The sequence below is a fragment of the Sminthopsis crassicaudata genome, chromosome 2 (assembly GCF_048593235.1).
Source record: "Sminthopsis crassicaudata isolate SCR6 chromosome 2, ASM4859323v1, whole genome shotgun sequence".
NCBI classification, from domain to species: domain Eukaryota; kingdom Metazoa; phylum Chordata; class Mammalia; order Dasyuromorphia; family Dasyuridae; genus Sminthopsis; species Sminthopsis crassicaudata.
Window position 1 is genome coordinate 36,014,928 of NC_133618.1, and position 14,218 is coordinate 36,029,145.

At 38.0% G+C, this 14,218-nt stretch overlaps 1 protein-coding gene across 2 annotated transcripts; it reads right to left on the reverse strand.

Annotated features, from left to right (window-relative positions):
• On the reverse strand, positions 1 to 14,165 carry LOC141554145 (uncharacterized). 2 transcript variants are annotated; one of them, XM_074285732.1, is made up of 5 exons: positions 14,092 to 14,165; positions 12,291 to 12,361; positions 8,504 to 8,630; positions 7,882 to 7,980; positions 1 to 4,769 (listed from the first exon to the last, which is right to left on the reverse strand). In XM_074285732.1, coding segments are annotated over exons 1-5 (2,091 nt in total). In that variant the 5' UTR covers positions 14,093 to 14,165; the 3' UTR covers positions 1 to 2,976. The 2 variants fall into 2 exon arrangements, with proteins under 2 accessions (XP_074141833.1, XP_074141834.1); XM_074285733.1 differs by having other exon boundaries at positions 14,020 to 14,126.
• Positions 14,166 to 14,218: the final 53 nt, after the last annotated feature.

The window sequence follows — 14,218 nt, forward strand, 5'->3', positions numbered from 1 at the left end:
TGCACCACCTAGCTGCCCCCAACACAATACTTTATAACAAATAGCCAAACAAACCTCCTTACAAAATACAGGCCTCTAAAAGCAATTAGTTTATCAACTGCTAACAGAACAGAGGGCCTTGCATGGTACCAATATTGACCATTATGTTTCACTTCTCCAAATTAACATTACATTGTTGTTATAAATTTGGATTTTGTAGAGGTATTTTGTTTTTTTGTTTTTGTTTGCCTTATTTTTTCTAATACAGCAAATAATATATATGCCAATTCAAGTCAAAGCTATTTCTGTTAGGGTCTTTGGGTTTCTGGAAGAATGATACATTCTGGTGTAGGCTTCAAGTCCATAACCAGATTAATGGGATTTCAAAATAGAAATTTACTCAGCTTGTTTATTCTAATTTATACACAAAAAAGAATCCTACTTTCTCTCTTACTTAAAATTTCTGTCCCAGGAGTCCCCTCCAGTATTAACCAAGTCATGCTAGAATCTTTTCAGGGTTTAGTCTACAGAATCCCTTATTAACATGTCATTCAGTCATTCACCCTCTTACTTTTCCAGTTAAATCATCTAAAGCCATGTTGGATATTTCCCACCCCTAGATTTTTCCCATATCATTTTGCTCCTATCATCTAAAGTCTATCCACTTATGGTTTTCCTACTGGAGTAGTTATCTAGTCTAATCACTAAAAACCAACTTACAGAATCGAAGAGTTGGGAAGGACCTCAGAGGTTATATAGTATAATTTGAATCTGAAGAACATTCTCTGTAACATCTGACAAGTGATGTTTACCACTTTAAAACTACGAGTAGTAGGGAAACCACTAACTCATAAGTCTAACCCACTTTTTTTGGACAGGTCTGAATGATTGTCTTTAATGTATTACCTTCCTCTCCCAATGTAGCCCACCCCAGAAAATCAACACTCTGTTTCAGTCAACATGATTATCAGCACCTTCTCAAAAACATAGCTTGCCTGTTCCAAAAAGCAATTTTAATTTTACCAGACAGACATAAAACAGAATTCAAAATAAAAAGTATTTAATCTAACAGCATGACAAATATAGTGATAAAATATCCCCTGCACATAGGGAGTACATTTTCCCACCGGTTATCAGTACAGATGGAAAGAACATATATGAAGAGTACATATACGATGTAGGAACAAAGATGGAAGAGGCAAGTAAAAGAAAACACATCAGAAACGATACAACCATGGCACATGTGTGACTGGGGTGATGTACTTCCAAATTTCAGAACAACTAACATCTTCTGATGACATTAATAAATTGTTTTCTCCTAAATGCTCTGGCTATCCTTCACCATGCATTATACCACCTTTGCTAGAGGAATCATTTTAACTTTCCAGTGCTGCCTCCAAAATGAATTCATAATTTACTGAGTTATACTCTGCTTCTTGTACAGGGCTTTAAGCATTAAGAGCTACTTACTATTCTGTTTCCATCTACTATAATATAATGTTCAAATTGTCTTTCCCTATAAAGGTCAGGCTGATGCTTTTGGTGCATATTTTGGAATTATGGCATTACATCCATCTGGGAAACTGACATATGCCATAAAATACCCCCAAGACAAGTCTTCTCTTTTGAATGCTATTGTCTGATGCTGATTTCCAACTCATGGTACTAGTCATCTGACTTTGAGTTAAAACATTCCTCATAACTCCCATTATGTTTTAGATCCTGAACTCATTTACTTAGAAAGCATTTCTTAAATACTTACATCCAACATCCCATAATAGTTTTGTATAGGTTGGAACATTACGGTCCACTTTATACTTAATTACTTCTATCAGTGGCATGTAACTGAAACTAGGAATTGGAACACAAGAGCTAAGTGAAACACATAGACCACACAATTCTGCCTTACTATACATTAACTGCAACTTTTCAGTTAAATTCAAGCTTTCCAGTCCTCTCTGGATTTTATAAAGAATTGAAATCTGCTTCTTTATAACTTTTGTCAACCTAGGTTAAAGTAGAAGATATAACTCAATTTTTATATGAATTCATTCTGACTTCCCTTTTTGCCTCTCAGAATATCATTCTCAAAGAAGGCACATTAGTTTTTCAGAATTCTGCTTCCTCTCACCTCCAATCTCTGTCCTTGCTTTAGTTACCCTGAAAGGGTTTCTCTACAGTATGAATTAAACTGATATGCATTAATACTCTTACTTCTTTTGAAGACTTCCCCAATTTCCTAAAGTTCAAATGGGCTTTTCTCCAGTACAAAATACCTGATGTTTAACTAGCAATAGGCTAGACCTGAAAATCTCCCTATGTTGCTTATATTCAAAGGGTTCCTCAACTATGAATTTTATTATTTGCAATAAAGTCTGGACCACAGACTCTGCTGCATTCATTACAATCAAAAAGTTTATCGCTAGTAAGAATGATGTTAAGGTTTCCACCCCATCTGAAAACTTTTTGACATTCATCACACTGAAAAGATTTCTCTTAAGTATGAAAAATATTTAATTTTGGGTTAGGCTTTGATTATTGGTGAAAGTTTTCCTATATAACTAAAATTCAAAGATAATCTCACTAACAATTCTCTTACGTGAATTAAGGCTTCCCTTCTGATTGAAGGCTTATCCACATTCATTACATACATAAAGTTTCTCTCCAGTATGAATTTCCTTTATTTAATATACATTAAGGTTTCCTTTTGTGGCAAAGACTTTCTTACATTCATTGCATGAAAGGTTTTCTCTCCATTATGAATTATTTCTCATACTGATAGCAACTCATCACTATGAAATATTGATGGGAATTTAGATTTTCATAATTTACATAATTCATAATATTCACAAAATTCATAATATTTACAGGGTTTCCTCTAGTATGGATTTTTAAATATATTTAATATTTGCCCTTCTGGTTAAGGGCTATTTATAACATTATATTCAATGTGTTTTTCCACATGTGTGTTATTTTATATGTATTACTTTTTTCTACCTAGTTATGAGTTCTTGAATGTCTATTAAGTTTTCCTTTCTGGATGAAAGTTTTCCCACATTCATTACATTCATAGGGTCTCTCCCTAGTATGATATACTTGATGGTAAATTAGGCTTTGTTGATTAGTGAAGGCTTTTCCACATTCATTACATTCATAGGGTTTCTCTCCAGTATGAATTCTTTTATGTCTTTTAAGACTTCCATTCTGTCTGAAGGCTTTTCCACAATCACTACATTCAAAGGGTTTCTCTCCAGTATGAATTTTTTTATGTATATTCAGATTTCCCTTAAGGTTGAATGCTTTCCCACATTCATTGCATACATAGGGTTTTTCTCCAGTATGAACTTTCTTATGTATGTTAAGGTTTCCTCTTGTGGCAAAAACTTTCTTACATTCATTGCACTGAAAGGTTTTCTCTCCAGTATGAGTTGTTTGGTGATGAATTAGGCTTTGGTGATTGGTGAAAGCTTTTCCACAATCATTACATTTATAGGGTTTCTCTCCAGTATGAATTCTCATATGTCTTTTAAGATTTCCCATCACAATAAAGGCTTTTCCACATTGATTACATATGTAGGGTTTCTCTCCAGTATGAATTCTCTTATGTCGATTAAGGTTTGCCCTCTGTGTAAAAGCTTTCTCACATTCACTACACTGAAAAATTTTCTCTCCAGGATGAAATATTTGATGATAAGTTAGGCTTTGATAATTGGTGAATGCTTTCCCACATTCATTACATACATAGGGTTTCTCTCCAGTATGAATTCTCTTATGTGATTTAAGACTCCCATTCCATCTGAATGCTTTCCCACATTCGTTACATACATAGGGTTTCTCACCAGTATGAATTCTCTTGTGTTTATTAAACTCTTTCCTTAGCATGAAAGCTTTCCCACATTCATTACATTCAAAAGGCATCTCACCTGAATGAAATCTCTTATGATTTATAAAGTTTCCCTTCAGGATGAAAGTCTTTCCACACTCATTACATATATGTGGCTTCTCTCCAGTATGCATTTTCTTATGTACCTTAAGGGATATGGGGTACCTGAAGCCTTTCCCACATACATTACATTTCAGATGTTTTTCTCTAATATGACTTAATTTATGTGTTTTAAGGATTCCTCTTCGGCTAAAGCCTTTACCACATTCACTGCATTTGTAGGATTTCTCCCGAGTATGAATTTTCTGATGTTGCTTCAGGGATGAGTGATATCTAAAGCCTCTTCCACAGGTATTACATTCAATTTGTTTCTCTCTAGTATGAATTAGTTGGTGTGCATTAAGGCTTCCTTTCTTGCTGAAGGCTTTGTTGCATTCATTACATTTATGGGGTTTCCCCCGAGGATGGGTTTTCTGGTAATGAATAAGATTTGACTGATAACTGAAGGGCTTCTTGCATTTACTGTACTTAAGTTTCTTCCCAATGGATATTGTCTTAGATTTAAGTGAGTCAAAAAACTTTTTCATATTCTTTTCAAGTGTACTGTATGTAGGAAGATTTTTTCCTATGTGAACTCTCCGTTGTGGAATAACTGATCCCAGATTGAGTTTTTTCTCAAATATATTACGTTCATGAACAGATTCACTAGTGAATATTATCTCCTGAGACTGTATTTCTTGGTTTTCTTTTTGTCTTTCTAACCTGACATCACCATTCCAACCTTCTCCCAATGGGTAGTGGCAAGGGCTTTCCTTTATAAATTTCTCTTTTGATGACTGTTCCATAAAACTATTCTGCTTTGCAGTTGACTCCTTGGTTTCACATTTTGTCTTTTGACTAGAAGAATCTGAAAATAACAAAAACATGTCAATACCCACTTTTCTCCACACTAGGGATTTTAGAAAACTCTGATCAAAATAAAGATATTTGTGCTATGCTCTAGACCACATCTTTTCCTTCAATATAAAAACTCTCTCTCTCTCTCTCTCTCTCTCTCTCTCTCTCTCTCTCTCTCTCTATATATATATATATATATATATATATATATATATATATATATATACATATATAGATAGATAGATAGATAGATAGATAAATACATATATATATATATAGAGAGAGAGAGAATAGAATAGAATAGAATAGAATAGAATAGAATAGAATAGAATAGAATAGAATAGAATAGAATAGAACAGAACAAAAATTGCTGCCAGGAAATTTAAACCAAAAATAGTTTTAAACAAAAATAAATGTGAGTTAGATAAGAGTACAATTTAGTGAATTTGTGGCTGCTCAAATAACCTTACCTTAAAAATACAGAACACGGAGCTCTTTTCAACTTACAGAATCTTTTTCTTGTTTTATATCTTAGAAGTGAATCTGCCCCTGCTATATTTACCATTTTTGATGGCACTCTTACCAAAATTGCTATTGACACAAAGAAAGGAAGCCTAACTTGATTATTAGAGAATCAGATTAGGAGCCCCTCCTTTTGATACACACTGTCTGAGCAAATTATTTAAAGTTTCAATTTTTCAGGAAATTCTTTAAGCCTTAGGAGCAGCAAAGAAGGAGCCAATGTGTTGTGGTAAATGTAGTTTCTTCACCCTATCCCTTATTCAATATTTTTATCCAAAAATTTAATGAAATCATAGAGAGCACTTTTTTCTTTTGTGAGGCAATGGGAGTTAAGTGACTTGCCCAGGGTCTGAAGCTGGATTTGAACTTTCATTCTCCTGATTCCAAGGCCAGTGTTCTATCCACTATGCCATGTAGCTGTCCCATAGAAAACACTATTACCAATAATGTTGAAGCCACAAGTTTATGTAAGATACCTAATATTAACAGATGAAAAAAATCAGAATATAAAAAAAAAAAATCAAAAGGATAGAAAAATGGGATAGTACAAATAGTGTGTAATCCAATAAGGGCAAAAGTGAATATCTACAGGATATCAACTGCAGAAATACAGAATTATAGAGATATGGTTGAGTGGTCAGGAAATTTTAGTTGACCCTAAGTTGAAAATGGACCAGTAGTCAACACCAATTCAGATTATCCTAATGCTGTTCTTATGAACAAGAAGAAGAATTAGCTAGACAGTAAAAAAGAAAGGTAGCATGACTGGTCCACTAAGGAGTCATTACTATCTAGATGTAAACATGTTAGGAGTTCCCTAAAAAAGTACCTGAGGGAGCTACTATTTAATTTAATAATAGGCTATTTGAAACCAGCATGATTACATCTACAACAATTCTGAGTTTTATGCAGAGATTATGTCACATTCTGACTGCTTCTAGTATTCTTATCATTCCTCAGTCTGTTATCCAAGTCAGATCATTGCTCTACTATTATCCCTCAAGAGCATTTCCTATTTGGCAATCCATTCACTACACCACTATCACTCATTCTCAAGGAAACATTCATTGACCCAGACCATTCTTCCAGCTTTTTCCAGATTGTAGTCTAGGCCTAAATCATCTTCAAGCCATCTTTGTCTGCATTCATCTTCTCCCCAATACTAACAAAATTTTTAAATGACAGCACACCACAATATTCCAATTAAGACAGAGCATGATGGGACTTCCACAGAATTTTTGAGTTGAAAATATCCCAATAGTTACCTAGTAAAACCTACACAAAACTGAAGATCCCATAGACATCATCCCCCAAAAGTATCATTAACAGCTAGTTATAATTGAAATATGGCACAGAGTGGAACAAGATTAAAACTTGAGAAAATATCCTTGGAAGATAGGGAAAAAAAACAACAGGAAAAACTACTGGATATAAAAGAACAAGAGAGCAAGGCTCAGCTGGAGTCCTAGTTACTACAGCTACTGGGCGAGCAATCATGGACAGTAAGAAACCTCCCTGAGTTTCAAAAGCTGTAACTATAAAATACAGATAATAATACATACATGACTCACCCCAAAAGTCAGAGAAGTACATGGCAAGATAGGAAATTTTATATATATATATATATATATATATATATATATATGTATGTATGTATATATATATGTGTATGTATGTATATATGTATGTATATGTATATATATGTATATATAAATATATATGTATGTATATACATATACATATATATATGTAAAATATGGATATTATCACAAAGTGAAAAGGAGAAAGAACTTTAAAGGTCATTTTCCATAAAGCAGTGAGACAGAAGCTAGATTGTAGCACTTCAAGGAAAACTCATGATGGTGGAGGTGGGGAACTGGAGGAGAGGGTAGAAAGCATACTTTTAAAAATGAAATTACATGACCACTCCCAGGTCCAAGACATGGGGCTACAGCAGAGAGAGAGAGATGAAATAAGACAAAGGAAGGAAAGGAGAGGTTAGAAGGCAAGGGGGAGAGAAGAAAATAAGAAATATAGGAAGGGAAGAGAAGGAGAATAGGAGGGAAAAGATTACAAAAGAAATTTTGGTGGTGATGGGGTCTCACATAGAAAATAAAAGTCCAAGGTATAGAAATAAAACAAGCAATGAGATCAATGAAAGAATTTTGTTAGATTCAAATTGGATTCATACTTGTGTGTACACACATATATACATATATATACATACATATACACATATATACAATTAGACTTATATGAAAATTAAAAGAAAGGTTTAAAAAGAGAAACTAAAAATGAAAAAAAAATTAGGAAAAGGCAGAAAATTATGGAATCTGGAGTACAAGTAGAGGGGTTAGTATCAGAAAAAGAAAAATCTTTCTCAAAAACATAACAGGGGAATAAGTAATAGTGAAGGGAGGTCAGCAAAGTGATATTTTAAGAGAAAGATGAGTTCATGGGAGAAACTCAAATGAAATAGAAAGAGTACTTCTGCAAAGACCTAAGAACCCTTTAGGAGAGCTCCCTGTCCAGCAGGGACCAATGACCATGTGTGATGGTGCTTACAGTGTTTTCCGCTTGTTAATTCTTCACTTACTCACCTAGGAAAGTGCTAATCAGGACTCCTCCCTCTGTCATCCATGGTGCTTCTATTCTTTCCAACTGGGAAATTACATCTGGTATGGAAAGAGGAACACCGCCTTGGGAGAGAATAAAGAGAGAGTGAGGAGGTCACAGATAGAACTCAGAATTCAATCTTACCCTCTTTCTCACTAGGGAATAAAGGGCATGCAAGGCAAGACCAGATGGAGTACTAAGGTCTCCTGAAGTCTCCATATTATATTATCAAAAAGTATGAGGGAAATGACTTTATTCTAATACACTCTTAGCTAAGAGAATGAAAACTGGTGACATCTTCCAAATATCTACATTGGCTTTTGGGGGGCAACTCAATGATCTGAATGAACAGACAGTAATAGAGGTATTCAGCCCTAAAGGAAGTCCACTAAAGCTACTGATGATTTTCCATCAGACAACGCATTTTTCACTTAAAAGAAGATATACCAGTGATTCTGAGTACAAAACACCTGTGAAGACACTCCCTATCATGTGCCTTCAGGATGTTATCCCTTTTTCATGGAGAGGGCATCAGTCAGCCAAGAGAAAATGAGAGGACAACCCAAGGGAAATTAATAAGTCCGTCTGGGGGAGAGCTGATCTTACCAAGGGAAACAAAATTCTCATAGATCTCCAGCATCACATCCCAGTACATGTCCTTCTGAGAAGGTTCCAAGAGCCTCCATTCCTCCCAGGTGAAGTCCACAGCCACATCCTGGAATATCAGTGGGATCTGAAATAGCAAACAAGATACCTTCTCATTTAGGATCAAACTCATGGAGAGTAAGAGGAAGACATGAAGTTAGTGGAAGATAAAATTAGCACTGTTCCTCAAAGCACTGAACACAATTTTAATATTTCTGGAGAAATGATTTACTGGATGCATCATTTTATACTAGACTCAACAATATAGAAAAGTTTCCTGCTCAAAGTCAGCCTTTTAAATGAGCATTCATACACACACACACACACACACACACACACACACACACACACACACGCAGCTCGTGTGTGTTTAAAAAGTCACACCCACACCCTATCCTGAAACTCTGTTGCAAAAAACTGAGGGGGAAAAAAAAACTCAGGAATGTGCTATAAGGAATGACAAATATGAAATTTCACATAGAGGAAGATCTGTAAGAAGTGATATAAAGTATTTAGGGAATAATGAAAAAATAATATTCATAATTACAACAGCTAAGTGAATGAAAACAACTTAAAATGGCAACAATCAGATCAAAAATAGCACAGTTAGTAGAAAGTGATGGATGTATGGTAAGAAAGCCTGCAATCCCATACAAGCTCTTCCAATTACTACCTATGAAACCCTTGCCAAATACCAGCCTGTCTAAATATGCTTTCTCATATATAAAATGAGGCACTTGAACTAGACAGATGACATGGAACATCCTCTCCAGCTCCAAACTGATAAACCTTGTACAACCCTGATTTAAATTTATATTGCGTGACCCATCCTTACTTTTTTTTTTTAATAGTTTTTATTTACCAGATATATGTATGGGTAATTTTACATCACTGACAACTGCCAAACCTTTTGTTCCAATTTTTCCCCTCCTTCCCCCCCCCCCCAAGATGGCAGGTTGACCAATACATGTTAAATATACTAAAGTACAAATTAAGTACAATATATGTATACTTGTCCAAACAGTTGTTTTGCTGTACAAAAAGAATAGGACTTTGAGATAGTGTACAATTAGCCAGGGAAGGAAATAAAAAATGCAGGTGGACAAAAATAGAGGGATTGGAATTCTATGTAGTGGTTCATAATCATCTCCCAGAGTTCTTTCGCTGGGTGTAGCTGGTTCAGTTCATTACTGCTCTATTGGAACTGATTTGGTTCATCTCATTGTTGAAGAGGGCCACGTCCATCAGAATTGATCATCATTCAGTATTGCTATTGAAGTATATAATGATTTCCTGGTCCTGCTCATTTCACTCAGCATCAGTTCATGTAAGTCTCTCCAGACCTTTCTGAAATCATCCTGCTGGTCATTTCTTACAGAACAATAATATCCCATAATATTCATATACCACAATTTATTCAGCCATTCTCCAGTTGATGGGCATCCACTTAGTTTCCAGTTTGTGGCCACTACAAAGAGGGCTGCCACAAACATTCTTGCACATACAGGTCCCTTTCCTTTCTTTAAGATCTCTTTGGGATATAAAACCAGTAGTAGCACTGCTGGGTCAAAGGGTATGCACAGTTTGATAACTTTTTGAGCATAGTTTCAAATTGCTCTCCAGAATGGCTGGATGTATTCACAACTCCACTAACAATGTATCAGTGTCCCTGTTTTCCCACATCCCCTCCAACATTGCGCATTAACTTTCCCTGTCATTCTAGCCAATCTGACAGGTGTGTAGTGGTATCTAAGAGTTGTCTTAATTTGCATTTCTCTGATTAATAATGATTTAGAGCATCTTTTCATATGGCTAGAAATAGTTTCAATTTCTTTATCTGAGAATTGTCTGTTTATATTCTTTAATCATTTATCAATTGGAGAATGGCTTGATTTCTTATAAATTAGAGTCAATTCTCTATATATTTTGGAAATGAGGCCTTTATTAGAACCTTTGACTATAAAAATGTTTTCCCAGCTTATTGCTTCCCTTCTAATTTTATCTGCATTAGTTTTGTTTGTACAAAAAATTTTTCAATTTGATATAATCATAATTTTTTATTTTGTGATCAAAATTATCTCTAGTTCTTCTTTGGACATAAATTCATTCCTCTTCCACAGATCTGAGAGGTAAACTATCCTATGTTCCTCTAATTTATAATCTCATTCTTTATGCCTAAATCATGTCCTAATTTTGGTTTTCCCATCCTTACTTTTAACAGATAACTACTGATGCAGCATATATCAACTGTCCATTAAAACATTTATCAAGAGTCTACTATGTCCTATGTACTGTGCTAAGCACTGGGGAAAGACAGAACTCAGATTGTCTGGGCAATTCTCTAGCTCAAAATTCACACCTTTATTTCCGGCCTTTAGGGGGAGTTTACACTGTTGAACTTCTGAAAAGGAGTTTACACAACCTTTAAAAGGAGCAAGTTCACTGGTTGAAGTATTTTCTCACAAGCCCCGTTGAGTTCTCACTACAATCTCTTCAAGGATAAATGAGGGCAGCATTGAGTCTGGAGTCTAGTCTAGCCTGGGACAGAGTTGGGACGGCAGACTGGAAGGATAACCTAGAGGCAACCGGACCTTCACAGAAAGTCAAAAAATAAACTCCCTGCTTTCACAGAGCCCACAGTCTAATGGAGGAGACAACCTATAAAAGTTATGTACAACAAGCTATATACAGCTTAAAAGTAAAGACTTCTTTAGATGCTAACATTTTAGCTAGGAATTGAAGGAAGCCAAAGACACTAGGAAGTAGAGACAAAAAAGGAGAGGATTTCAAGCATAGAAAGTGCATCTTGTTCAAGAAATGGCAAGACAGCCTGATTCACTGGATCATAAAATACATATTGAAAATACAAGAGGTAAAAATATTGAAAAGAGAAGGGAGCAGGCTAGGAGAGGAAGGGCTTTGAATGCCAAACAAGATTTTATAGTTGATTCCTGGAGGTTTTAGAGAATCACTGGACTTTATTGAATAGGGGAGTGATGTAGTCAGATCTGGGCTTTAAGAACATATTTAGGAGGATGATTTGTGACAGGTATATCAACCAGTGGCCCACTACAGTAATTTAGATGTAAAATAACAAATGGGAGTGATATGGGGCTCTGTATCAAGGTAAAATTTATCAATACAACCATTTTTTAAAATTGCCTCTGGTAAATAAGTCTTGCTGCCTCACTAAAACTATCAGAGGATGTGAACTAAGTTTTAGGCTTCTTTACCTCAAAAAACTTAGGTCAGTACTGGCTCCATAATAAGTTGAACAAATGAATGAATGTTCAAAGGAGAGATCAGCTCTTGCACAATACCCTTTCCCCTCACACTATATCATCAGTTAGCACTGACAAAATTGACAAAAACTGAAGTTCAAGTTCAAGCCCCCAGAATTAGCAGAAAACACAAAAAAGAGAAGGTTCTATACATGGAGGGGAAAAAGTATGATATTTCGGGGGAGACACAGACAGATTCAGAGAGAGATAGAAAGACCAACTCAGAGAGAGAGAGAGAGAGAGAGAGAGAGAGAGAGAGAGAGAGAGAGAGAGAGAGAGAGAGAGAAGGGGGGAGGGAGAGAGGGAGGGAGAGAGAGAGGAGAGAAAGAGAGAGACAGAGACAGAGAGAGAGAAAGACAGAGAGAGAGAGAGAGAGAGAGACAGAGACAGAGAGAGAGAGAGAGACAGAGAGAGACAGAGAGAGAGACAGAGACAGACAGAGACAGAGAGAGGGAGAATCAACTCACCTGGGATCTGGCTGTTAGGAGCACAGAAGCCATTCCTCCTCTTTTCTTCTTTTTTGGAGAAGAGCAGAGCACTGAGAAGCCAGAAATGAATGAGAAAAAAAGGAATCAAGAGGGGGAGATTAATCCTAGCAATGCAACCAAGCATGAGGAGCTGTCATAAGTGTTACCAAATGAAATGAGCAGAAGCAGCTGATTGTGCCTCTGTGGAAAAACGACAATTCGGCCACAGAGCCTCACTCACCAAGCCACTGAAAGTCATGGGAGAGGTGGCTTTTTGGAGACATTCTTAGGGAACTCAAAAAGATTGTAAACAACATGAGAGGTGCCAAAGGACTGGACAAGGGCAAAGGTTATCCCAGTTTTCAAAAATGGAAAATTTATATACTACAGGCCAGCGAGCTTGCTTGCTTTCTAGCAAAATATAGACTCTGTCAACTTTAGTGAGCATTAAGAACTATTATATCATTAAAACTATTAATTTAATAATCAGCGATCATTAATGGCTAATTATCTTCTGCTTATTTGGGAGGACAATGAATTTAATGACTATTAAAACCTACAGGAGAAGAGGGAGCAGGGATCCTGGAGGGGCAGCAGGGCCTCCTCAAGCACCGCTTCTATTAGATTAATCTCCATTCTTTGGGGGGATGAGGACTAGCCTGGGAGATCTTGCTCCAGTGTGGCCCCTTGACTACAACATTATCTGGGAGCCTCTGACCATCCTGCTCACCCACAGCCCCGCCTCCACTCCCTCAGCCACTGCCCCAGCACAGGCTCCTGCCTCTTCTCTCTCCACTCTCACACAGAGGGATTCTCCCAAAGCCTGATCTCACCTCTCTCTCCCCTACTCCAAAAGCTCCAGTAGCTCCCCACTGCCTCTAGAATCCAATACGATGTCCTCTGATATTTCTTACACATCTCTAGGGTTCTTCCCCCTGCCCTGGACCCTCTGGTTACACTGGGCTCCTGCTGCACCTCTCCCACAACCCTCCCCCCCCCACAAGGTGGGCTATCCCCCAGCCCTGGGAGTCTCGGCCTGGCCAGCCCCTCCAGGCTCTCCCAGCTCCCCCTGAGTCTCAGCTGCAATCCCACCTTCTGTAGGAGGCCTTGCCCTGCCCCCTCCTCTCTCTCCCTCACCCCTCCTTCCCATGGACACCCTCTACAAGCCCCTGCCGCGGGTGACCACGGAATCCGTTTGTTCTGCCTCTTTACTAGTCTCTCCACCACTTGGTTAGGTGTAGACAGCCCGCAAAGCAACCCACGGACCCCGCTGTGCCGCTAGGAAACGTATGAATGAAACTGACAATGAAATTGTCAGACTAGCTCGTTCCTGCAGCTCCTGCACCGAGCTCCTCGCAGGCACCAGGGGACCGACCCGCTGCTCTACTCCCAGCAGCGGGGCTCCTGCCTTTCCTAAGATCCCATCCTGAGTCGCGCACACAGGCAGTGCCTAATCAGTGCAGGCTGGTAACTGATCGATCCCGGTGGCCTGCCCTGACTCGGTCTTGGGCAGCTCTTCCCTCTCGGTGGTGGTTCCCTTGTCGCCTCTGCAAGAGGACCCCCAGCTCCTCTCCAGGGCCAGCCTCCCCCATCCTTTCGGGGGCAGGTCTTAGGTTGGACTCCCGGCTCCCTCTTATCCTTCTTCAATCCCACTCCAGCCCGTTCAGTCCCTGCGCGCGAGCGCACACACACAACACATACTTCCACACTAGCCCCTACAGAAACTCACTTTCATGCCTGGATACAGACACATCCGAGCCAACGCTAATCCCCCTCTACTACCTCGCCCCCTCTCACTCACTCGCAGCGAAGGCCCCCCAAATAAGTGCTCAAGGCTCCAGACCCGGCCGCTTCCGAACCCGAGGTACGCCTGCGCAGATTCAGAGTGAAACTACAATTCCTAGCATGCCTTGCGACTCAGTCCAGAT

What these genes read in the sequence shown, in the direction of transcription:
- LOC141554145 (XM_074285732.1), bottom strand. An exon ending in TCCTAACAGCCAGATCCCAG is followed by an intron (nt 8,631 to 12,290) that starts GTGAGTTGATTC and finishes TTGCTATTTCAG; the next exon opens with ATCCCACTGATATTCCAGGA. An exon ending in TGAGAATTTTGTTTCCCTTG is followed by an intron (nt 7,981 to 8,503) that starts GTAAGATCAGCT and finishes TTCTCTCCCAAG; the next exon opens with GCGGTGTTCCTCTTTCCATA.